This window comes from Lolium perenne, chromosome 1 (assembly GCF_019359855.2).
Source record: "Lolium perenne isolate Kyuss_39 chromosome 1, Kyuss_2.0, whole genome shotgun sequence".
In the NCBI taxonomy this organism is placed as follows: Eukaryota; Viridiplantae; Streptophyta; class Magnoliopsida; order Poales; family Poaceae; genus Lolium; species Lolium perenne.
In genome coordinates, this window is record NC_067244.2 from 187,166,081 (window position 1) to 187,190,888 (window position 24,808).

The window sequence follows — 24,808 nt, forward strand, 5'->3', positions numbered from 1 at the left end:
TTTGACAAATTGGATATTAGAACCAACACAACATTCACATAAAATAAAAGTTTTACATCACACAATAATCGTCATAATTATTACAATAATGTTTTTCGGAAATGTTAACAAATGTTCTAATGGAAGAATTAAACAAATAATAAATGTTCCCACAATCAAACAATCAAGATAAATATTTCACACATGCAACAATAGGAAATGAATGTAATAACTCATTGGCCATGCAACTGCCAGTGGTGATCAATCAGATCTTGGGTGAGCTGGTGATGAGTCTCGGCATTTTCAATGCCTCGATGAGCTGCAAGAAAAGCTTCAATCCGATCAGGATTCCTCTTGGGCTGCACTCGGGTGCCAACATTGTCATAGAAACATGGCAAGTTCAACCCTCTTTCATCTTCAATGATCATGTTGTGAAGAATCACACAACATGTCATGATATCTACAAGAGTTTCCTTGTCCCAAAACCTTGCAGGACCCCGGACAATGGCAAACTTTGCTTGCAAGACACCAAAAACTCTCTCAATATCCTTGCGGCATGCCTCTTGATTTTTGGTGAAGCAAGCTTCCTTTCTTGTCAAAGCCTTGTCCTTTTTCTCTTTTATGGACTTGACAAGAGTTGCATAGTTAGGGTAAATACCATCTGTGAGATAGTACCCCATGGTGTACTCATTATTCATAACCTTGTAGTTACAAGTTGGTGCTTCATCCTTAACTAGTCTTGCAAACAAAGGGGATCTATTCAAGATGTTGATGTCGTTGAGTGTCCCCGACAGTCCAAAAAAAGCATGCCAGATCCATAAGTCTCGCGAGGCCCCAGCTTCAAGAATAATGGTAGCATCACGGCTTTTGCCACAATACATTCCATGCCATGCTTTTGGACAATTTTTCCATGTCTAATGCATGCAATCCAAACTACCAAGCATCCCAGGCCACCCCCTCTTTTCATTGATCTCCATGAGCCTTTCGTATCTTCCTCATTTGGAGTTCGGAGATACGTCTCTCCATACAACTTAATCGCCATCTTGGCAAACATACGCACGCAATCCGTGGTTGTTTGCACACCAATGCGAAGGTACTCATCGGTATAATCTGCTGGTATACCGTATGCAATAACCCTCATGGCGGCAGATATTTTTTGATATGGGCTAAATCCCATGACTTGGGCAGCGTTTCTTTTTTGCTTGAAATAATCGTAATTTGCCTCGCAATCTTTGACGATTCTCTTGAACAAAGTCCTACACATTCAGTACCGTCTACGGAAGAGGCGGGGAGGATAGGTCGGTACCTCGGCAAAATAATCTTGCATCAGCTCTTCGTGGCCGAGTGCGCGGTTCCGCGGAATGCACATACCCCCCATCACGGATCCTTTTGTTTGATCTAGCAGCTTGGCGCGAGGCTCCATGTGCTTCATGCCGAACAGCAGCAGCATCAGCTCCGTCTCGTCGTCGTTGAGCACCTCGTCGAGGTCCGAATCGTCGGAATCCGACGAGGACCAATCGGTCGACGAATCCTCCAAATCCGCCATATGCACATCCTCCGAAGCCATCTACCACGGTGAAGCATACATCAGCCCCCAAACACGTCCATTTTACCGGCAAGATCGAAGAAGAACGCGGCGGAATACTCACCGGCGAAAACGGTGGAGAAGACCGCGGCGGGGGTGCGGCGGCGCGCGCGGAGGGACGCGGATCTTCGGCGGGGGGTGCGGCGGAGGTGCGGCGGGAGTGGACGCAGCGCGGCGCGGCTCGGCGGGAGGCGAGGGGGCGGATCTGACGGATTCCGGCGGCGGCGCGCGGGTCGCTGTGGCACGGCGCGGGGAAAACGGGTGAGGGAAACTGAAATGTCCGCGCGCGTTTTCTGAAATGGGATACTGCTTTGGCCCTCTATCCCCGCTACCACCCCGCATAAGTAGGGGGCGAAGACCCGCCCCATAATCGAAACCAGCAAAAATCGGAGCGGGAGCCGTTTTTACGTGGCCTGCTAGACGGCCGGGTGGAGCTCAAACCCGTATTCCGGCGGTTATTATACGGGTTTGGCCCTTTTAAGGGGTCTGTTAAACATGCTGATAGTTTAGGCAGAGAACCGTAAACCAGTGCATCATTTGTCGCCGTGAATATGTTCACCAACCTTGGAGCACGCAAGTACGCAACAACAACAAAGGAGATAGAAGCTGCAAAAGAAGCATTTGTCAGAGTTTCAGAGAAGAGCAAGAAAGTTGTTAAACGAGTAGATGTATGCATCATCGTTATACATTGCACTTTAGTTTAGTTGACCCCTAAACCATTGCCACTAACTCACTAAGCTTGACCGAACTGCCCTTTTCTCTAAATCTGTATAAATTGAACGAACTGATGATTTTAGCGGTCAAATGTCAAGATTTTTTCATTACTTAACTGAAGATCCAACTTACCATGACCAGAAGAAGCCAGCAAACCCAAGCCCCCAAGAACCAGAGCCACTCGGGAATCCAGCCCCTCCAGGTGTTACAAGACGTCATCCTCCAGGGCCTCCTCAACCTGGTCGCCCAGGCATGCGGATCCATTCCGCCAATAGAAGCTGTTAGAGAATGCTACAGCAAGCTTCACAAGAACTCACTATAAAAAAAATGCTTCACAAGAATTCAACCAGCATACAATCCTTAGAGAAGAAACCAAGGCTTGACGCAGCCGTTATTCAAGGTGAAGAATTTGTAAAGGTGCAGTGAGAACTAATAGTTGTGCTTGCATCTGCCTTCGATTACCTGCTATTCTGAAAAACTGGTTTATCTTCCAACTACTACTCTGAATCCTCTGCTTACTCTTTCCTTCGAAGGACACGTTTGAGCATACAGTCCGCACCAAATAGTTTCAGGTGAAGTGACCTCTAGATCGCCAGTTTGATATCACATACACATGCACTGGATCAATTAATATGGATGCTGAACATACTTTTACAACTTCTACACTCTGAAGCAAATGATCACAGTGACTTTCAACTTGTACAGCTATACTGTCACAGAATTGGCTTGGTTCTATCCTGCTTGAGACATGAAGACAATGTGGTACATGAGCTAGACCATGATAAACCATTTTTGTGCTTATTAGTACAGGTTTCGTTTCTCAATTTAAATTTCAGATCTGCATTGCATGAAGTATTAACCCTTAAAATGGTTAGCAGGCAAAGGGAAATAATAAGGGATCACTCCAAACAACGCAACATAAAAGCGGTGCCAGAATGGATGCACAAAAAGGTACTTATAGATTTGAGGGTGCAGTGCCAATCTTTTCTAGAATAACACTACAACTCCTCGGAACGAGAAAAATAGAACCATGTCCAGTTCTCGCTATAATGTCAAGCTTATTGTTCTCCTGACCAGATGCAGCTGATTAATGAAGAAAAATGAATTATAGTATAACATCTCATTAAGAAGTGCACTATGAATCTATGATGGATGCAGCCATTTAATTTAACGAGTCATGCTCCAAGCCCTTCTAAAAATAAGATACAGCTTGCAAGTCACAGGAAAACTGCTTCTCATCAACGTCAGCTGCAACATATGGTAGAAACAGGAAACACCCAAAATATTTACTATCAAGAATACCACTGGATAAAAAGGTAAAGTCAAATCTTCAGCTAAAGAAATAGGGATTTGAGGAACATAGATTCCTAGCAATACTGTACTAAGAAGTACCTCAACAAAGTAAAGTCAATTCTCAGGCCAAGAATAAATAAACATGAGGCGGTTGAGTTGGCAAAATTATAAAATCAGAGCAAAATGACTAGTTAAATTTACCACCAACACACGCTGGAGTCGCTTCACCACAAAGGGTATCGAAGCAAGCATATATTTCATGCAAAGCACATATCAAGCTTCTGACCACAACTTCATATACATCAACATAAAAGAAGAAGCCATCATCGTTATACTTGTTCCAAGTGATAGATATTATAACTCAAAGGATTATACTTGTTCCAAGTGATAGATATTATAACTCAAAGGATACAACAGCTAGGCAGTTAAGAAGCACCACCACTTTCAAGAATCAACATCAATCAGATGAAAGGTGGTGAAGCGTTCACAGCATAACCTTCGAGTGCCGTGAAGAAGCTATGCCGCACAAGAGTTTGTTTGAGACGAAATTGACAGGCATATACTTGTTGCCCATCATGAAGGAAGCTGTCAACCAGCTTGCCATGAGTGTCAACGTGAAACAGCCACCGGCCACAAGCAAGCAGCAAGAGGACATCACCATCTGCCGACACCACGCTCACATCCAATTCATATTCCTCCCCTCCTAACTGCCCATCGATTTCTGCAACCGGCAATTCAACCCGGTACTTTTTCTCCCAGACCTCACCTTCATAGTTTTGCAACACCCATATGTCAACAGTTTGCATAGCATTGTCATGGCTATAGATGCCAAGCGTGCCATCCATCTCAAAGATGTACGACTTGGTGGGAATACGTGGAGCACGCATCTCCCGGAACGACTCAGTTGTGGTGTCAAATACCCATAGCAGGATAATTTGGCCCTGATGGTGCGATGGAGACCAATGCAAGCTCTCACGGAAGAGGGCAGGTGTGCCGGATATCAAATGTGCCGCTGCCCCCCCAATGTACCTTGGCTGGTCGGAGCCGAGCGTGAAGACATAGCTAGAAGCCAACTCTACCATTAGGCAGCAGATCGCCGGCAATCGGCTCCTCCTCGTCGTCCTCGTCGTTGCTGCTCCGGTGCATTAACACTCTGTATTCGCCGGTAGGGCGGTGTGGATACATCCCCAAGAAGGAGAATTGCATGAAGTCGGGCGGTTCCCACAGGGGAGCATGCTGGCGCGTGGTTGGGTTGCACACAGAGACGCAGTCGCCATCCTCGCTAGCGACGGAGAGGATGAGAAGACCGTCGCATGAGGTCTCGGGGTATAAGCCCTCCAAATCGTCGAGCCGGGCGACGGGCTGGAGATGGGGGTCAGCGGCCTGGTGGTCAAAGGTAAGGATGCTTTGGTAGCGTCCGCTGAACCCGCAGACGACGGGGAGGGAGGGCTGCCGGGCGTGGTGCGCCAAGAGGAAATCTTGGGGGGAGGTGGCGCGGCGCCAGGAACGGCAGACGGCGGAACAGCGGAGGATGCATTGTGGGGACAGGCGGAGGAGGATCTCCCAGACGACGATCTCGTCGGGGAGGCCCGGGAGGAGAGGCGTCGCTGCTGCTGTTGCGCCCTCCGCCATGGTCGCCGGGCTGGGAGCTCGTCCTGTAGATCCGTCCCAGAAAGAGAAGAGCTTTTTGTTTGTTTTGACATTTGATTGAAGAGTTGTGGAGTCTTGTAGTAGATCCGTCCCAGAACATGAGAAAAGGAAGTACGACCCGGACACCGGCACCTTTTTTGGTAGTGCGCCAGCAAGAAGCAGAGCTCGCCTCCTTTGTTTTTTGGTAGTGTGCCAACAACCACCGTCCACCGATGCTAAAACCCCAGACAATCTGGGCGGCTACCCTCCCTCTCTCCCTCGGCCGCCTCCTCCTCCTCCCCAAATCCAGCCCCTCGAATCCCTGCGGCCGCCGGCTCCCCTTCCGCCCGTAAGCAGCGCCTCCCCCTCTCCCCTGTTCCCCCGATTTCCTCTCCTCTTCTCATGGTCTGACGATGGTTCAGGGTTTGCAAGCGGCGGATGAGCGCCCAGGCGCAGCCGAGGTTCGCCCCTCTCCCCACAGCGCAAACCGAATCTGATGCCGGTAAGTTTCTTATCCGCCCTACCCTGTTAAAACGGACTCATCGTTGCTCGTCTGCTCATGTATTTGGGGGGATAAGCACTGACGGCTTCCGGTTTGGCTTTCCAGGGGCAGAGGAAGGGCACCAGTTCAGGCTGGTTTCCTACAACATACTGGCCCAGGTATGACAATCTTCTGCTACTTCACTCGATATCATTCAGGCGTATGGAACTATGGATATTGATTGTTGAACCGCTGAAAGAAAGGGAAAGAACCTAAAGGTGGGTAACGATCTGCTCTGCCCTGCAGGTTTATGTGAAGAGCGCGTTCTTCCCGCATTCTCCGTCCGCATCTCTCAAGTAAGATCATAATTATTAGGAAAAATTTGCTACAGGACACTGTTATTTTTTGGCATTTGCTGAAACACACCGCTCGATTGTGTCTTTGCCAGGTACCATTACAATTTTGTGAAACATTTGCCAGAACACACCACCTGGCTGAAAACGGAAAGTTTTGCCCTTTGTCTTCAAAACCAGCCATCCCACGTAAAAGTGCAAAACTTTCCGTTTTTAGTCAGGTGGTGTGTTCTGGCAAATGTGTCACAAAATTGTAATGGTACCTAGCAAAGACACAATCAAACGGTGTGTTTGAACAAATGCCAAAAATTAACGGTGTCGTGCAGCAAATTTTCCCTAATTATTAAGTGGAATGACTAACTATTTCTTAGCGAATTTAGAATTTCTTATTTCTAGGCCGAACTATCTTGTCCGATGTTTTTTTGTATCCAACGAAACAACAAGTATTAACACATTTTAGAATCATATGTAATCTGGTCGTCTTGGAAATAAATCTCAAGTAATGTTGGATTTCTATGTCGATTGGGGAATTCTTATTTTTATATGTCGATGATCCTGAGTGTTGATTTTTTTTCCATCCAAAGAATATCTACAATTGTTTGGTATAACTTGGTCGACTTAGACTTAGGAACTGCAATTTCTTGGCCAAATTAGAAATAACAAATTCGGTTGTTAAACTATTGATACCATTCATCTGGATTCTGATATCCCCATTGAACTCATGGTATCCTGAGATACCTCCTGTTGCTTGAGCATCGTGCCTTGAAGGTGTAGTGACCAGTGCCATATTTTCTTATAACTTACATCTCAGAATTCAGAATTCCATGAGCAATGTACATATCTTTTATCATTTGCACATTTTGTAAGATTATCAAGAAATATACAAGCTAAGTGTATGCTTAGTAAAGTTTGAATTGCCTCTTATTATCCAGAAACATATAAGCTAAATGTATGTTTAGTAAAACTTGCATTGTCACTTGGGGTTCCTGGACTCAGCATTAAGATACACAAAATTCTGACTACAAATGAACATAACCTTAGTTTCTATTTTCTATGTTCACTTACATTTGTTCTAAATAATATGCCATGACCTATTCGCTTTGTCATTTTCCAATTGTCTTTGCAAAATCCACCCTAACTTTTACTTTTTGATTAAGCATGAAAGAAGCATAACATCATTTAAAACATACTTTTAGTGATTGGTAGTTAGTGTTTGCATGAGATTCATTTCCCCAAAAGACAACCAATTTTCATAGAACAACAATATCTACACATGAGACGGTAATACAACATTTGTAGGGTTGAACATACAAACTCCAGTTTTCATAGCACAGCCAAGTCATACTCAAAACCACATTTCTTAGACCGTCCATGGAATTTAACATAGAAATCTCTAACATCAATTTTTTTGACATGAAGTGTTGAAGTATTAATTCTGAAAAGTATGCATCGGATCTACAATGAAGGGGTAACCAGACATAGTCTGACCCCCGAACAAGGTTATTTGAAAAAAAACGAAGTTTGTTCTTCCAGTTTCCAACAAGGCAACACAATCCTGCTTATGCTCCCAAATGGATTCATTGATAAACTGATGCTTAGCCAAGTCAGGAAGATCTTTGCTATTCCAAAAAATCCTTTCATTAGGGATTTTTTGTTAATGTGCGTACTAAGCCTAGTTGCCGAGATCACAACCTTCTTTTGATGAGATTGTGTGACCCACACACCTCATGGCCTTTGATCCGTCTGACCATCCCCATTCATCGGAGTTTTGACCCCCTTCTTCCTCACCTAAATCTCCAGGTAGGTTACTTAGATTAGGAATCTATAGCAATACTCAGATTAGGAAGCTATAGCGGTGTAAGGTGTGCGACTGTAGGTAGGAAGCTATAGCAATGCCCTGCTGTCCCCAAACCAGAATTGACAAACCGTTACTGCTGATTACCCTTTCCATGGCTTATTCCCCCTCTCATATAAATCACATAGCATTTGTTGTAACAAGTGTCCCAAAGCGCCTCCTCACAAAGCTGAGACTCCTTGAATAACCTTGAATCTTTTAAAAGGACACCTTTTAAAATCACAGGGACTCCTACATAGTTGGAAGTACACTTGAGCACCACGCCCTCCATGTATAGACCCATTGTTGCTTTACTACTGTGCACATTGCCATAATAACCATCTTTCACAATTTAACTAGCAAATGCTTAATATTTTTGTTGCTTATTTATTTTGGGATTAAAGAAAACAATTCTTTTTTAACCTTTCTCTTTTTCGGTTCTTACCCCAATTTTACCATTTAGCTGCGGAATTCATGTTTTACTTTCATGTTTGGAATAATAGATGGAAAGCTCGTTCCAAAGCTGTCCTAGCAGAACTCAAGAGTTTTCAAGCTGACCTCATGTGCATACAGGTTGGCTCTTGTTTCTGCTGTTTCAATAACAATTTTTTTTTATTGTGTGGTTGTGTCTAGTTTTTTTTGTTATTACTATATTCTTGGATCAAGAGTTGGCTCAAGAGTTTTTCCGAATATGATGATTTTTGGATCATATCTATATTCTTATTCTACTTTATGTCAGCTTCATGTAACATGCCTGTATTGTTTTTGTAAGGGAATGCCTCTATATCTTGTTTGTTTGTGGGAGTGGTGTTTTGGAACATGGGTGCGTATGCTCCCTATATTTTGAAATGCATCTTATGTACATTTTAAATTTCAAAAAAATTGAAACAAAAAATTTGTACGTACATCTTCACGTGCTACACGCTTAGAAAGTCGTTTCATAAAAAATCGACTTATCATGTGACGTGTGTAAAAAAGATAAAATTCAGTGCTAAAAATAATGCTTTTCACAAGATAAAGTTTCTCCGTTTTACATAGACCACAAAAAATATTGGTTTTTCGTGAAACTTAGCGAATGCACATACATTATGGAGATGTACATGTAGAATTTTTTATCCAATTTTTTTGACATTTCGAAATATGTTTTTTTGGTAGAGAGAGCATACGCACCCGGGAGCCGAATTGAATTTCCGGTTTGTTTGTGAATGAATAGATAATATAACCAGATGGCATGCGCACCAATGTGCAATCTTGGGGTTGTAATGCGATATTAGGTGGCCTATGCTGATTTATCTTTTTTTTTCTTCTATAAATTATCTGGGCTAGTAGGCGCTTTTTCCACGGGCCACACTCCACACTGTCTGTTATGCCCATTTACTCCAAAGAAGTATTTTCCTAAATTAAATTTGGGGACAAGCCTTTTGAGTTGCGACTCAAAAGTGAGTTGCCAACCCCTGCAACTCAGTGTATAGTCGACGTAAGTCACTGTATAGCCGCGAGAGCATGTTTGGAGATATTACAATTTCGGATTGAATAACTAGCTAGATTGCACACACCACCCCAACACCACCACTTCAAGCATGTTTTACAAGAAAATCTACAACCATGCAATGCTTTATACAAAAACACGTCAAGCCTACGATGACATGGCCACACACATGTTGCATGGCACCAACACGCCGCTGTACGCCTCATTGTCACCTCGACTTTGGTTGTTCCCGGCACAAAAACACTCTCACTGGTGTCTCTTCCTCTGTGGGCTGGGAGAGGCGAGCCAAGTGCTGATTCTGTTGAACAGAGTGATCCTTCGGCGGAGGCGTGTCAACGGAAGAGTCTAACCCACGATACACCTTACAATTTGAACTTTTCATAAATACCTATTACACCCTATATCTAGGAACGAGGGGTGTACTGATTCTATTGAGTGTACAGTGCATAGTATAGTATACATAAAAATACATGTTTGGACAATATATCTGATTATGTGAGCCTTTACAGGCGCTAGTGAAATACCACTACTTCTAGTGTTATTTTACTTGTTCTGTGGGTCGGAAGAGGGGCAAGCCCCCTCCTTTACACAATGAAAATATGTGTCACAAACTAGCTTCCATCCAAGGCTTGGTCTCACTGTGCCGTTCTGAGTACATTGTCAGGTGGGGAGTTTGGCTAGGGCGGCAAATATCTCAAAATATAAGAAAGGTGTATAAGATAAGCTCAATGAGATCAGATATCTCATGTGGAACAAGAAAGTAGAAGTTCATTTGATTTTTTGTTTCCAATACAAATACAAACCATGAAAGCATGACTTACTGACTCTTTAGATCTTCGGTGTTTGAACCCAGAGGTGTCAAAAAAGTTACAACAAGGATAACTGGCTTGTGAAAGTCAAATGTTAATAGCAAGTCGATTGATGAAAAGTGTGCATATGAGATTCAATGTAGCTATGCACTATTTCTCACTCATGGTGACCTTACCAGTAATCATCCTTTTGTGGAAGGCAGTGTACCAGGGGCGGTAGCACAGTCAGTGATGTATGTGTGTATGCGCTGTGCTCAGTGCAGACAGTGGAGATGGAGTGGCCGGTGCTGTTATAGGACATGGCTATAATATCCGGAACGCTCCCTTGTGGACAATGGCTCTAGCTATAAAGATACAAGAGATTCATTGTTATTGTTGACCCATCCAGAATCTAGAATTGGGTGTAGCCAGTGTAGTTTTACTTCATATTGTGGGACCATACTGAAACTGCTATGCATTTGAATGTGTTGTTTTCGGTAGTAAACTCAGCTGATATGCAACATTCTTTTTAAATATACTACTTGAAGCTATTGTGCATTGGAGATGTTCTTAATGTAGACTTTACACCATTCTTTGAACATATTATTGGTTCATCCTTGTAAGCAATATATGTGGCTGTGACAGGAGTTGGACGAATATGAAACCTTCTACAAGAAAAACATGGAAAGTTCCGGGTATTCAAGTATTTATGTCCAGCGATCTGGGGACAAACGGGATGGATGTGGTATATTCTATAAACCGAAAAGGTAAAACATGTACGCTTAACTAATATACATGGTGTATCAGCTACTAATTTCAGGACAGCCCCTTAGTGAACTTCTCTCCCTGCAAATATATGTGTTGCTTTGCTGTAATCCGTATTCAACTTGCGAACACATTGTTTGCAAATAAGTGGGTAGTAATGTACAAAGCTGCGCATGAAAGAAAGAGTTCCCGCAAAATTATTTCTTACATGATGCAGTTAATTTTCCTGACATATTTGTTACTTTTGCAGCATGGAACTAATGCAGAAAGAAGTAATACATTATAATGATTTGGTGGAAACATACCGTTCTAGTGATGATGTAATTAGTGCTACCTCAGATAATTCTTCGCCAGCAGAAGGTAATATGAAGTCGCTGAACCTGATATTCTTGTACGGACCACATAGTGGGAAACCCATTTCATGGCATTTGAAGCTGTGAACTGGACACTAAGAGATAAACCTACTAATTTAAATCTTTGAAATAATAACCTAAAAAATATCCAAGGTCAAGTAGCATGGTCACAAATGGCTAGTTTTCCTTTTGGTCTTAATTCACTCTTTACTACTCTACTTCTTGTACCTGCATTATTTTTCATCAATATCTAGTGCTCCAGTTCTTTTATGTGTGTATAGTTGGACATTCTCTTTGTTCTGATGTTGTGCTTAAGTTTATTTTGTATGATGTTTTTAACAGAATCTAGTGGAAAAGAAGATAATAGCAAGCATGGAGATCCAAATGATCCACGTGTGAGATTGAAACGCGACTGTGTTGGTTTACTTGCTGCTTTCAAGCTTACCGATCCTTGTGAGCATATCTTAATTGTGGCGAATACACATATTTATTGGCAAGTAAAATTTCCCATGTTCTCTAACTGTTTTTTGCATTTAGAGTTGTTTTGATAGTGACTCATCTTTTCAGTTTTGTTTTATACTTCTTAGGTGGAAGCTAGGTTTCTTATTCATGTTATTCTAATTTTACAGGGATCCAGCATGGATTGATGTAAAGTTGACTCAAGCAAAGTATCTTCTTTCAAAAGTCTCTGAGTTTGAGAATGTTATCTCAAATAAGTTTACCTGTAAGCCTTCTGTGATCATTGCTGGTGATTTTAACTCCACCCCTGGTGATAAGGTATGGGTTGCAGTTCTTGCATTGCATGCTCAAGATTTTTCTACTATTGTTAATGATTATTGCTATCAAGTTCTACATAGATTGCAGAGTATAGTTACACATATTGTTGTCAAATATTTTGTGACATGTCAACAGCATATGTTGAGACTATCTTATGAATTAGTCTAATCCAGGCCCGGTGACTTGTGAACACACGACTTGGCATGTTCCTTTAAGCAAATGGCATTGTTGTAGGTCAAGATAGTGGGAACTTTGTCCATGTGCTAACATCTATTCCAGTTATGTAAACATATTATTCGCACGATGAACAGATTCTCGTGGAGATTCCGAGTAGCTGCTTTATGTTTTTATATGTGCTACCTCATCACAAATTTGCTGTTTATATCACCTTAACTAATTTTGTACAATCAATTCCAGGTATACAATTACCTTGTATCAGCTAACTCGGAACCTACGGATGAAGTTCCCCTCAAATTGCGCAGCCTCTATGCTGCAAACGGAGGGGAGCCAGAGTACACAAATTACACTCCAGGTTTTACTGGAACATTGGACTACATATTCTTGTTGGACGGCAGTTCAGTAAAACCTACTAGCCTACTTCGTCTCCCACGAGGGGATTCTGCAGATGTGGAGGGAGGCCTGCCCAACTTTCACCATCCTAGTGATCATTTGCCAATTGGTGCAGATTTTCAGGTTCTCAGCAGCTAGCGCCTAGCTGCCTGGGCTGGTTGCTTTTTTTCGACAGTGGGGCGAATGGCCCCGCTATTGTTGGCCATGATCTGTGCAGGTCAGAGTAAATCATAAGGCTGCCGGGCATGCAACAATATCTCACAGCCACATTATTTTCATGGTTATTTCCCTTGTAGAACAAATTGACAAGCGGGTATTCTGTAGTTGTCTTTTGTGTGACTGTTGTGATATGAATGGAAGCGGTTTCGGGAAGAAACATGTTTGTCGTTGGGTTTTAGAGCATCCCCACTCGTTTGGGCTCCCCACGCCCAAATCCGACGAAATTTTCGTCCGGATTGGAGGAAGATTTGGCGTGGGGAGGCCCATTTTCCCAGCCGCGAGCCCAGGATGGATGCAACGCAATACGACGAATTCAGACAAAATAGGCGAATTCGTTCAAACATAAGCGAAATTTAATGATATTTAACATATAGAGGCGAGTTCGTACATAAATAGGCCGAATTCGTACATATATTTGAATTTGGCGATGGGCAAACTAATACTAAAACTCCTACATGCCGAAATGGCGGTAGAAGGTCGTGTAGTCGCCGCCGTCGTCGTCGTCGCTGGAGCCGGCGTCGTCCTGGGGCGGCGGCGCCTCGTACCAGCGGCTCGTGCCCTGGCCATCGTCGCCGGCGCGTGGAGGCGACGGCCGGTAGATGTCGTCGTCGCTGCTCTCCTCGAGCTTGATCACCTCCCTGGGCGCGGCGTTCCGCGCGGACGACGACGGTGCGGCGGCGCGGGCGGCGAGTTGTCGCGCGGCGGCAGATCCAACATCCGCCGCCGCTGCTCCTCCTCTGGCGCTCCCGGGGCCGCGCTGGACCACTCCAGCGCGGCGTCGATGGGGAGGGTGTTGTCGGCGGGCACCAGGTCCTTCGGCGACACGGCGATCGCCTCCGCCACCGCGGCGTCCTCCGCGCGCCTCGCCTCCTCCTCGGCGAGCTGGTTGGCGGCGGCCGCGGCGGCCTGATTCTTCGCCGTCTTCCTCTTCCGCCCGCGTTGCGGCGAGGAGGGCTGTTCGCGGATGACGAGCGCGCCGCTGCTGCGCCCTCTGGTCGGCGGTGGAGACGCCGGCTCCTTCTTCACGGTGCCCGGAGACGGCCACTCCTTCTTGACGGTAGCCGGCGTCGACCCGCCGGACCTAGACGCCGATCTCGATCCCGACGACGAGGAGGACGGCGCCATCCTCCTCGGTATCCAGGAACTACCGTGCCGGCGCGACAAGGTAGCCGCCACCGGCGGCGGCATCCCCAGGACAGGGGAGTTCCCGTCCTCGATGTGCGCGAGCACATTCTCGAGGGTGCGGTTGGGCGCGCTCCACCATCGGCGGCGGCCGGCGGCGTTGTTCCTTGCCGGAGGAGGAGGAGGGCCGTCGTAAGCGGCGAGTTCGCGTTCGTACCTTCGCCGGAAGAACGCGATCCACGCTTCGTGGTTGTCGGGGAAGAAACGCGGATCCGCGCGCTGCTCGTCACTGAGAGTGGCGAGCACCTCCTCGATCGCCGTTTCGAGTGCGCCGCCACCCGGTGGCGGCGGCGGGATCGGCACGCCGCCTGCGCTCAGCCTCCAGCCTCCCGGCGCGCGGAAGTCCGGCGGCGCAGGGTAGCCCGCCGCGTGCAGGAGTCGCCCCTCCCATTGGTGGAGAGAGCGGCGGCCGAAGCCGTTGTTGGCCGCACCGTCGTTCGCCATTGCTGCTTCCTTCGAGTTCGGGGATGATTTGGGGGAAGACGAGCGAGGAGGTGAATGCGGGGCAGCCGGGGTAATTCGGCGATAAATAGCGGTAGGCGCGCATGAAACCGAGGCGACGGCATTAACTCGCCGCGTGGAAGCTACGCGTCCGGCGAATGCTGACCGGCGGCAGGCTTTTACAGCGCGCGGAAGACGATGCGATGAGGACGACGATCGGTGTCTCTCGCCGACAAGTTGGGGCCACCAGACGCGCGGGAACGTTTCGCGCGCTTTCGTTTCGTCCGGAGTCCCCGAGCGCTCCCCGGGGGGCCGGGGGTGGCGTGGGCTCGCCGGATGGATGAAGGGCCAAATCCGGACGAAAACGAGGAACCGGGGGCGCGACTGGGCCGAATTACGCCGTAGATGGAAAAAACGCTCGCCGGGGGCCTCGACGGGGGCACGAGTGGAGATGCTCTTAGGTGTGTGCGTTCCAGGATGTCATCAGCGAAACCTACTTTTTTGCTCGGCCCTCAAGTCTGCCCTAATAGTTTTTTTTTTGGGAAACGGGTGTGCTTCATTAATCAACCAAACAAGGAGGCCCTGGATGCAATCCGGAGGCACACCATGCCACACTGATCCAAAGACTCAGACGAACATGCTAAACAATGCGCTGCAACATTCTGCACTATTCATATCGGACTGGAGCACAGACTGATCGATCTCGCAAGCTTGATTGCATGCGTTGTACCACATTTAAACAGTCTGGCGACAATCAAACTATCCAAATCTTGTGCAAAGGAGAGACCAAACGGACAGCAATAGATTCAGCAAGCTCATGTACTTGAAAATTTTAGAAACTAGAAGAACAAGCAGTTGCGAACCACTGCACCAGCGCCCATACTTCCTGACGAAGCAAACAAGGCAGCGTCAACGTTGATCATCAGTATACCTTCATACCTTCCGGCGATGGAGCCCAATGAACAGCACTACAGCAGGAGGCCAGGAGCAGGTTCACCCCTGGGGTTGGTTCCAGATTAAAAGAGGTGTGTGATGGTCATGCCAACATATGTCAAGTTAAGACAAATGGCTGAGGGCTGGGATAGTCTATTACATTCTTCAGCCAGTATTGTATTTAAACGACGATAATGCTTCTTTATTCTTAAGTTCTTACAAGTAACTTACTGTAAAAAAGAACATAACAAAATCTGTAAGGTGACCGAAACAAGCTTTAGCCCGGAACTTCTTCGGCAGCAAATAGAACAAAAGGCAGCAAAGAAAAGCTTACCATGGTAGCTTTCTATGGTTACATTCATAGACATCCAACAAAATGAGACCCATTACTCCACAATTCATGATCATCCAAATTACTAAATTTCTAATATACAAGATGAACATAGTGGCTCATCCAAGAACAAATAAATGTAACTATAGCAGACTAAAGACCATAAAGAGAGTACACAATATGCAGGATTTTCAACTAGATACAAACAGGAAAAAATTAGTACACAAGAATAATACTTTATCTATAGAAGAATGATAGCACACATGTATATCTGCTCTCTCCTTTTAAGATAATTCTTGGCAAGCCTCGGAGCACTGAAAACTGAAGAACCTAATCCTCTCTTAGGTTGTTTCTACCAGCTATAATCACATCAGGAAACAGAACTTTTGGCAACCCCGTACGGCACCAACAAGCACAGAGGGGAAGCCTCAAAGGCGCCAATACCATCTTTGGATCCTATTAATGGATTCTACTCTTGTTTCTTCTCCTTCTCTGTCCTCTCTTTAATCAATGATGAGCAACATAGCGGCAGCATTGTGCATGCAGCCTCAATCAACAAGCAAACCGGCAACGCTGAGAAATCATCTCCAGATACTCCCATGTATTCAGCAAGCGCAACACCAAGATATCCGCTGATAATAGTTGACAGAGCAAGTGCAGACATGACAAAGGCCATAACCGATCCCTCGCACCCAGAAGGGCAAAGGTTTGCGATAAGAACACTGAAGGGTAGCACCTTGAAGAACATAAGACCCTCTAGCATCCCTGAGAACACGATTGTGTATATGGAGTCTGGTACACCAATCTTCCCGTATACTCCCTGAACAAATAACACATCTGATAACATTATGACTGCTGTGATGAACTGCAGAGCTGATAAGACCTTACGTGCAGGCATTGCTTTGAAGCACTTGTTGTATGCCATGCTCCAAGCCAAGAGAGCTACTTGCCCGAAAACCTTGGATAAACCAATAACGGACGAATCTAGTCTTAACACTTCAGTCTGATAGAAGAACATGGTCCCAAGTAGAAACGGTATGACAGCATAGGACACTGAAAACCATATGATTGACCAAAATATTTCAGGCATGCATAGCGCATATGACAACTCTTTGACTTGTTTGCGGATGCTGGAAACCACTGATGCATTAGTAGCTGCCTTTGGGAGTTTGAGAGAGCTCTCAGGTATAGCCACAGTAGTGAAGAACTGGAGCACGAGAAGGATTGCAAAAAACAGAAACATGGCCTTGGGAGAGAAGTAACTGAGAGCAATGCCACCGAGGAGGTTTCCTAACGCTCCAGCGGAAGAGCCAAACATACAGGCAAAGGATTGAAGCTGCCCCCCTGAGGAAGAGGTTGCTTGCTTCCCAGCCTCCGCTACAATGGCATCATTGGCAACCTCACATATTGATGCACCAAAGTTACTCAAGAGGAGAAAAATGGTAAGGACTGGAAGAGTGAGAGACGGCCAGAGCGCAATTCCTAACCATGAAACCGCCTGCAAGAGAGCTGCAAGTACAGAAATAACAAGGTAATGTTAGAACAACAGTCAGCTATACAAGGAGAAACAATTGTGGTATAGTATACAGTAAGCATTCCCAGAAGCATAAATTATAGTGTTCTTACGGTGAGTCAGTGATCATGATGAGTGGATTACATTAAATTTTCTCAGGTATGTGATTGTGCAAATAATATCAATAAACTCCTAAACTTTGGCCTATCAATCCGTATCGCTTAGTTGGGATATTTGTGCCCAGACGGTCATGAAGTTTTTGGGAAAGAAAAGATATCATAGTCGCTAAAATCCCCATGTGCAGTCATTATATGCCACTTGACTGCAGAATTTACTTCATTGTGCCGCTTGAATATCTGGTATACTATATTTCTTCTGTTACTTAACACAAGAGGATCGACAGACGGAGCTAGCTTCCAAATTATGCAAAGTAAAACTGATAATAAAAGACCCAAGTGATGCTAGTGAATCAAAATTTGATGGTGCTTTAGAAATCCTGACATAAGCGTAGAATCTGAGGATGTGCAGTCTTAAGTTTCGTGATGCTTGAACATGACAGCACACCATCCGTCCATTCTTAGAATTTGATCATGACACTTTAAAGTGGTCGGCAAGGGCCACATCCAAGATTTGAGAAAATATTGACGCGTGACCTGTTGGGGGCAAGGTTGCTGCTCTAAAAGACTAAACGTTCGAGAGTGAAAGAAGAAAAAACGAAAAAGGTAAAGTGAGAGTGAAAGAAAACAAAAAGCATGGGAATAATCGGGAGGACAAAGTGTTTGAGTATATTCTTTGCGGTGCTGTCATTCGCCTCATGACGCCCATGTACAGACAGGCGGGCGAGCAACACGCAAGAAAAGAATGTGGAAAGCTCTCCAGAGACAGCGCGAAAGGGGAAAAGATATTCAGTTTCTGCTGCAGGTTGCTACTCTGCTCTCGCGTGCTAGAACGCATACGCCTCGCTCGCCTAATCAGTAATTCGGTACGGTGAAAAAGCGAAATTGCGCATAAACATAGACAGAACAGAGCAGTCAAGGCGAAGATTGCAGGAGAGAATTATGGTTCCGTATCGGGAGGGCGGTTCCGAACATTCTATAATTGTAGTACTAATAAGGAGAAGGTACGGAATCACGGAGACGATCATGGCGTCGGTTGGTTATACAGCAGATCTGGGAATGGCATTGCGACAACAGTGGTGGGGAAAGGGGAAGGAGAAACGTACCGCCGATGGCGACGTAGGGCAGGCGTCGGGCGCCGCGGATGGGTACGGCGTCGGAGAGGAGGCCGAGGAGCGGCTTGGCGACCATGGGCAGGTTGGCGGAGGCCTGGAGGATCTGCAGCGAGGAGGCGGCGACGCCCATGCCGTCCTTGAGGAAGAAGTTGACGCCGAGCCACGGGAAGAGGCGGAAGCCCTGCACCCAGAACCCCGCCCCGATCACCCACCGCTGCGCGGCCGCCGCCGCCGCCCGCTCCGCCCCCACCTTCTGCTCCTTCTCCATGTCCGATACCACCGAATCTCGATCCCCGCGCGCCGCCTCGCCGGACCTCTGCTCCGCTCTCGATCCGGGAAACGGAAGGAGAAGAGAGTGGTGTGAGGGAGCTCGTGGTGGTGGTGGTGGTTCTTGTTTATGTTTCGGTACCGTCGGGGTGGAATGGAATGGAAGGGAAGGACACGTGCGTGCGTAGGTGTTAAATGGTGCGATTTGATAATTGACGCAGGGGAGGGGAATGGATGGCACCAGACGATCCAACACGCCCACGCGTGAGTGAGCCTGCCTGTGTGGAGTCTGCGCTGTACTATCTCATGCCGACATGTGGGCTGGGACGTCTTCGGGCCTCGTCACGCTATCGCGTGGGCCGCGGCCATTCGTCGACTAGTGCACGATGTGCTGTTCCTCGAAACAAAATGTGAATCACCACAAGATTCATTCCAGCGGTATCATAAATAGTACTATCATGCACTACATCTACATGCATGCAAAGTAATGATGTATCATATTAATTAATGGTGAAAGACATGATAGCGATATCATATGTAGGTAGATACAATATCATAGCACATAGAACTGGACGCCCACTCGGTTGCACTCCATGTTGGCCAATCGGCTCCTCGTCGAGCCCCGATACACCATCATTTACCTGGCATTGTGCTCATGGATGAGGGGGGCAGCGGCAACCACGAGCTCCGACGTCTCGTCGAACGCGGTGTCCACCACTTCCATGCGGAGCATCTCGAGCGGCTGCAACAACAACAATGTTTAAATGGTCGTCATAGTTGGCACAAATGGTCGTTAGTTGGCCGAACAGTCCATCGGTATTGTACCGCGCAATCGACCGAATAGGGCCTATGGGTCGAGGTCGGTGGGCGCTCCGATCGAGCAGATGAGCGATGAACAATCACACGAGGGTGCGTGCAAGGGCTCTCCCCTAACTCGACAATGAGCGTGGACTCCGGTAAGTCGTGGCCTGAACAGAGGTCGGCTACTACGACGAGGGGGTAGCGGGTGGTGATGTCGCCCTAAGGCTGCATAGAAGGTGAGCGGGCGCGATTTTCGGTCTGTTGGATTTAGTTGTCCCAAGCGAGCGAGGTCGGGTAGGTCACATGAGCTAACCGCTTCATGTTTGTGCGATCACATTCGCGACCCAAATTTGAGCCAGGAATGCATCTCCGCGAACAACCCAATCAATTTACGTCGGACCACTGGGGGCTGAGGGTAGCCCCAAATTTTAACCACGCGAACGCAAACGATCACTTTACATCAATTTGTGTTGGGCTGCTGGAGATGCGCTGGACTTAAGGTAGCACAACTAAATATAGTGCAACTAAAAGCAGCAAATTAAAATACAATACAAAAAATATAGTTAAGGCAATGCTATGCATGATGCAATGCACCGTACTTCTGAAGATGGTACAACAAAATAAAGTTAGGAAATCACACTTACTATGCCCAAGGCAACACAACTATGAGACAATACAAACCAATACAAGAAATAAAGTGGCGCACTTGTCGACAAAAAAAAGTTCAAATAAAGAGTACCAATGAACATTTGGTAACACAATTGCTGTAATTTGGTGAGGGCGAAATAACAAAATTAAATCACCAAAACATATTAATATGTAAGCTAGTTTAGTGTGTCTACATGAGTAATGCAAAGGTGTAATGGTCAAAATTTTATTTTACTTTTAATTTCAGATATACCAGAAAAAACCTTAAAATCTTATGGGCCGACCAGCCCACTTAATCTGTAGCATCAGTGCGTGCCCCGTTTGCACGGACCTACCGACCGCAGCGCAGAAGCAAAATCCCCAACCCTTCCGCCTCCGCCACCGCCGCCGTTCTTCCTCGTTCGTCTCCGCCGTAGCCGCTCCCTTCTCCTCGCGGCCTTCTCTTTGTTCGTCGCCACCGATCCACCGCAGGCGGCGCCATGTCTCAGAACAATCCCTCCCAGCTCCTCCCCTCAGGTACGCAGAAAAAGCGTCGCTTTTATCTCGCAAACACTTTTTCGATTCCCCCGGCTCCGCCGTCAATTCCCCGTGTTCCTGTGTTCGAGTTCGCGACTCACTTGTTTGCCTCTTGTTTTCGTGTGCGTGTCCCCCCGCGCGCGCGCGTGCTTGTGTGGACTGGTTGCGTTGAGCAGAGCTGATCGACCGGTGCATCGGATCCAAGATTTGGGTGATCATGAAGGGAGACAAGGAGCTCGTCGGCACCCTCTGCGGGTTCGACGTCTACGTCAACATGGTCCTCGAGGACGTCACTGAGTAGTAAGTGAACATCACCCAAACCCTAAACCCTAGTTTCTTTAGATCGATGCACATCGGTTCTTAATTACATAGTAGGATCTTAGTGCAAAACATGCCAAAAGTTTGCACCAAATTAGCAGAATATCTTATTTCTGATGGGTCCTAGGCAGGCTGGTTGGAGTTTGTATGCTTCATCTTGGCTCTGATAGACTGAAAATAAGCTACTCTCATCAACAATGGTGATACGGCACAAGGTACTGTCTGGTTTTTCCGAGTAGATAGAACAAGAGCATTCATGCTGCTGGTTCCATGATTGGCTCAAGGTGACACTTGATTGGCTTCCAAAGATGTCGCAAAACAAGTTTCCTTTTTGCGACTCATTTGCGGCAGTTTGCAAGGTTCTTGAGTCGCAAAGTCAAGTCAAGCCGCCACCAATCTGCTAGGAGACTAGGTTGATTTATTGGTGACTAGTTGGGATTAATCGCCCCATGAAGGCCCAATAAAAAAATTATGGCTTCCTTTAAGGCATCCTGTGCGTCCATACTTCTCCAAGCAATCTATGCCTTCCATTCCAACTAGAAGGAGGTAGGTGGGGCGATGCTCTGTTTCACTGGAGCCGCCACTGTGACATCCTTTCCATGATTTTTTTCTCTCTCTCACGGTGACACCAGCATGTCAAGAGTGGGAGCCTAAACCAGAACCGGAGTGCTAAAATGTCCCCCTTCCTCCCCTCCCCCAAAATTCTGGCATTAGCCACCCTCCCTGCACGGACTAGGTGAAGTAAGTGACATAAAAAACCTTGGCAATTTGTAGCATTAGTTGTTGATAGAATGTAGACTGGAGAGAGACAGCTGTAGAAGAAGGCTGGGAGGCAGTTTTGTGCTTAGAATAGAAGACATGCTATTTTTTTATATTGTCTAGACGATCTTGCCAATTTGTGGAGATGTTGGCGATAGTTTTCCACTAGTTTGCAGTAATTCTCTACTGACAATTCAATGGATTTTCAGTTTCCATTGATCTTAAACTAGTTGACCAAAGATGTTGAGAGGGTGGTGCATAATATAATGTTATATTGTATGACAGTGTACAAATGGAGGCCGAGCTACATGTAGCTCTTTATTTTCAAAAATTCAGAAATCATATTTTTAAGTTTCAAAAAATTATGAAAAAATCTTGGATGTAGCCAATGATGAAATCTACAAACATGCAAAATCTCAATTTGAAATTCTTAGTACTGTAGTTTACACAAAAATGACAAATGTGTGGATCTGAGAATAGTAAATTGTGCACATTTCAAAACTATAAACCTGTTAGATTTTTGTCATTTTTGTGCAGTCTACAATACAAAGAATTTCACTCACATTGACATTTTTCACGTTTGTAGATTTCATCATTGTCTACATATAGGATTTTTTTTTTAGATTTTTTTTGAAACTTTAAATTATGATTTCCGAATTTTTGAAAATAAAGGGCTACATGTAGCTCGGCCTCTGTTTGCATTTTTCGTATATTGTCTAGGAAATGTCGAATGCCTGATACTTAGTTGGGTGTGTTAACATGATATTGTTGGATCTTACTTTTCCTTAGATGACGCAGAGAAGTTGCAAAATGTTCTAAGTAACCAATTTGGCAGCTCATTAACTTCACAATGATGTTTATTGGAGTAGTTTTTTCTCATTAAACTTCTTACATACTTTAGTCTGTTTTTTTAGGACTCTCTTCTGAAATATAAGTCTAATATTTTTTTTCTATTTTCCTCTGATTGTTTTGCAGCGAGTATACTGCCGAGGGTCGTCGCATAACGAAACTTGATCAAATCCTCCTTAATGGCAACAACATAGCCATTGTAAGAATTTGCTGTGGAACAGCATGAACAGATTGTGCTAAAATGATTAGGCTAATAGCTAAATCGAATATCCACGTCTAACATTTGCTTTTGTTTATCCTTACAGTTAGTTCCTGGTGGTTCACCGCCAGATGCTTGAGCTAGAACTTCTGGAGGCTATCCTGTTTGAGGCCAAACGTGACGCAGTGAACTCTGAGGCCTTTATTCTGAAAGCGCTGGATGTTTTCATGCTCAAATGTGCTTTCTTCTGTATGGAACTTACTGACCTGAAAGATTGCACCTGCAATTGCTGCACTTGTATGACTTGGCAATGCATTCTGCACTTGCTATGGGTGTTTGTAGTTGATGTTTAACGTAATCATTATGCAATGTGGTTTTAGTAATTAAATTTAGAATTGTGAAAACCAGGTTGCTCCCTATGGTTCTGCAATGCAAACTTCGCATTTTCGTTGGAGATGTTGGTGTTAGGCGATTGGCTTGTTCACTCCTTGCGACTATTAAAAAATGTGGGGTTAAATGTTTGTACGGTCTATTTTGGTTGAAACCGGTTGCATAATCAACACGAAAACTCAAGTTCTGAGTATGTGAACGCAAGTAGGATCTTCGCAAGTAATCTCACCGCCTGGTTTTTGATGTTGTTGGTCTCAATCATGAAACGTCCTGCTGGAACGTTGTTACTGATGACATTGGCAGCAATTTTTTTTTTAGGGACATTGGCAGCAATTATTAATACCTATATAAAAGTTACATTCTTTTACTAAATATTTAGCCATGACACTTAAGTTTTTTTGAACCGGAGATGTGCTCAGATATTATTCATATTCAGCCAACAAACTCGCTGGCGTGCAAACATAAGAGGATCACACCAGAGGGCGACGAGGATGCTTGCCGAGCGCGAGTATGATGTCCATGAGCATGAAGAAGTGCGTGTGCTTGGCAACCATGTCGCCGGCGGTAGGTTTCCCCGGGCAGGCGTCCCAGTTTTCGGCCAAGATACACCAACTCGAACGTCTCGTCGCTGTTATCCAGGAGCGCCCCGTCGACGACGTTGAGCTTCGAGGAGGCCGCGTCGAACCCCGCCGCACATCTTTGCATGCATCTCCGCCGCGCGCTGCCGCCTGGTAGTCTCCCGCTCTCGGCGCGCGCCATGGCGGCCATGTTGTGGCCGATGCCGGCGGCGATGGACATCAGATATTGGGCCATGTCTTGTGGCGTGCGCATGGGGTACATCATGGGATCGTCTGGTCTGGCCTTGGTGATGGTAAGGCAGTATCCCGTGTACGGCGTCTTGTCGCACGCCGCTTTCAGCTCCTTCGGATTCAAGTTCCCGCAGCCGTAGGCGTCAACGGCGAGGGAGGTGGCTCCGTGTCCGGTCCGTTCCGTCTCCGGTGGCCTTCGGGCCTTGGAGGTGTGGTGGACCACGGTCCCTCGTCGGGCGGGGAGTTTCTGTTGTTAATTTAGTTTGCTTTTCAGTCTCTTTTTTGGGATGGTGAGGCGGCGGCTACATTCTGAAGTCAGAATAAGGTCCTCCCCGCCCTATCCTCGCTCCGGTGGTGCATCTAGCGCTGTCGGAGGGCGCGTGGAGTTGTGTGCCCGTCGGATCTGCTGGGATCCGGTCGGTTTTCATGTTTGTTGGTGTGGTTTCATGATAGTCTCTTCCGATCTACGGTTGTCATCATTGGCGATGGTTGCTGCTCTGGTGCGCTGGTCCTTTGGGACCTTAGCACGACGACTTCCCGTTTGTCTACTACAACAAGCTCTACTACGACAAGCTTTGCCTGACTCCGGCGATGGAGGGGCGAGGACAGCGGCGCGCCTTCGGCTCGTGCTAGTGTTTGTAGTCGTCGCTAGGTGGTCCGAATACCAATTTGTAATTTTCTTTACTTTTGTTGATGATTATTAATAGATCGGTGGATTTCTAGCAAATAAAAAAAAAACGGGGAGGGCGACGGAGGTGTAGGCCATCGCCATATGCATAGCCGAGACATTGC

At 46.0% G+C, this 24,808-nt stretch overlaps 3 protein-coding genes across 3 annotated transcripts; 2 read left to right on the top strand and 1 right to left on the bottom strand.

Annotated features, from left to right (window-relative positions):
- The first annotated feature begins 5,302 nt into the window (after positions 1–5,302).
- On the top strand, positions 5,303–12,986 carry LOC127315876 (carbon catabolite repressor protein 4 homolog 4). The gene is made up of 10 exons (XM_051346322.1): positions 5,303–5,549; positions 5,623–5,702; positions 5,808–5,860; positions 5,988–6,037; positions 8,372–8,441; positions 10,791–10,912; positions 11,161–11,270; positions 11,606–11,756; positions 11,893–12,040; positions 12,458–12,986. The coding sequence occupies exons 1-10, from the start codon at positions 5,434–5,436 to the stop codon at positions 12,746–12,748; spliced, it is 1,191 nt and encodes a 396-aa protein (XP_051202282.1). The 5' UTR covers positions 5,303–5,433; the 3' UTR covers positions 12,749–12,986.
- A 2,703-nt stretch (positions 12,987–15,689) lies between these two features.
- Positions 15,690–18,901, bottom strand: LOC127315884 (probable folate-biopterin transporter 7). Its single transcript, XM_051346328.2, has 2 exons — positions 18,452–18,901; positions 15,690–17,225 (listed from the first exon to the last, which is right to left on the bottom strand). Exons 1-2 carry the CDS (start codon positions 18,726–18,728, stop codon positions 16,186–16,188), a joined length of 1,317 nt encoding a protein of 438 aa, XP_051202288.1. The 5' UTR covers positions 18,729–18,901; the 3' UTR covers positions 15,690–16,185.
- Positions 18,902–20,495: 1,594 nt separating this feature from the next.
- On the top strand, positions 20,496–23,221 carry LOC127315893 (sm-like protein LSM5). Its single transcript, XM_051346337.1, has 4 exons — positions 20,496–20,692; positions 20,869–20,992; positions 22,745–22,817; positions 22,924–23,221. The coding sequence occupies exons 1-4, from the start codon at positions 20,656–20,658 to the stop codon at positions 22,954–22,956; spliced, it is 267 nt and encodes an 88-aa protein (XP_051202297.1). The 5' UTR covers positions 20,496–20,655; the 3' UTR covers positions 22,957–23,221.
- The last annotated feature ends 1,587 nt before the right edge of the window (positions 23,222–24,808 follow it).

Coding starts and splice junctions, on each gene's coding strand:
- LOC127315876 (XM_051346322.1), top strand. CDS start 5,434: ATGCTAAAACCCCAGACAATCTGGGCGGCTACCCTCCCTCTCTCCCTC. Junction 5,703..5,807: donor GCAAACCGAATCTGATGCCG/GTAAGTTTCTTA, acceptor TTGGCTTTCCAG/GGGCAGAGGAAGGGCACCAG. Junction 12,041..12,457: donor ACTCCACCCCTGGTGATAAG/GTATGGGTTGCA, acceptor AATCAATTCCAG/GTATACAATTACCTTGTATC.
- LOC127315884 (XM_051346328.2), bottom strand. CDS start 18,728: ATGGAGAAGGAGCAGAAGGTGGGGGCGGAGCGGGCGGCGGCGGCGGCC. Junction 17,226..18,451: donor GCCCTACGTCGCCATCGGCG/GTACGTTTCTCC, acceptor CTGTACTTGCAG/CTCTCTTGCAGGCGGTTTCA.
- LOC127315893 (XM_051346337.1), top strand. CDS start 20,656: ATGTCTCAGAACAATCCCTCCCAGCTCCTCCCCTCAG. Junction 20,993..22,744: donor CTCGAGGACGTCACTGAGTA/GTAAGTGAACAT, acceptor ATTGTTTTGCAG/CGAGTATACTGCCGAGGGTC. Junction 22,818..22,923: donor ATGGCAACAACATAGCCATT/GTAAGAATTTGC, acceptor TTATCCTTACAG/TTAGTTCCTGGTGGTTCACC.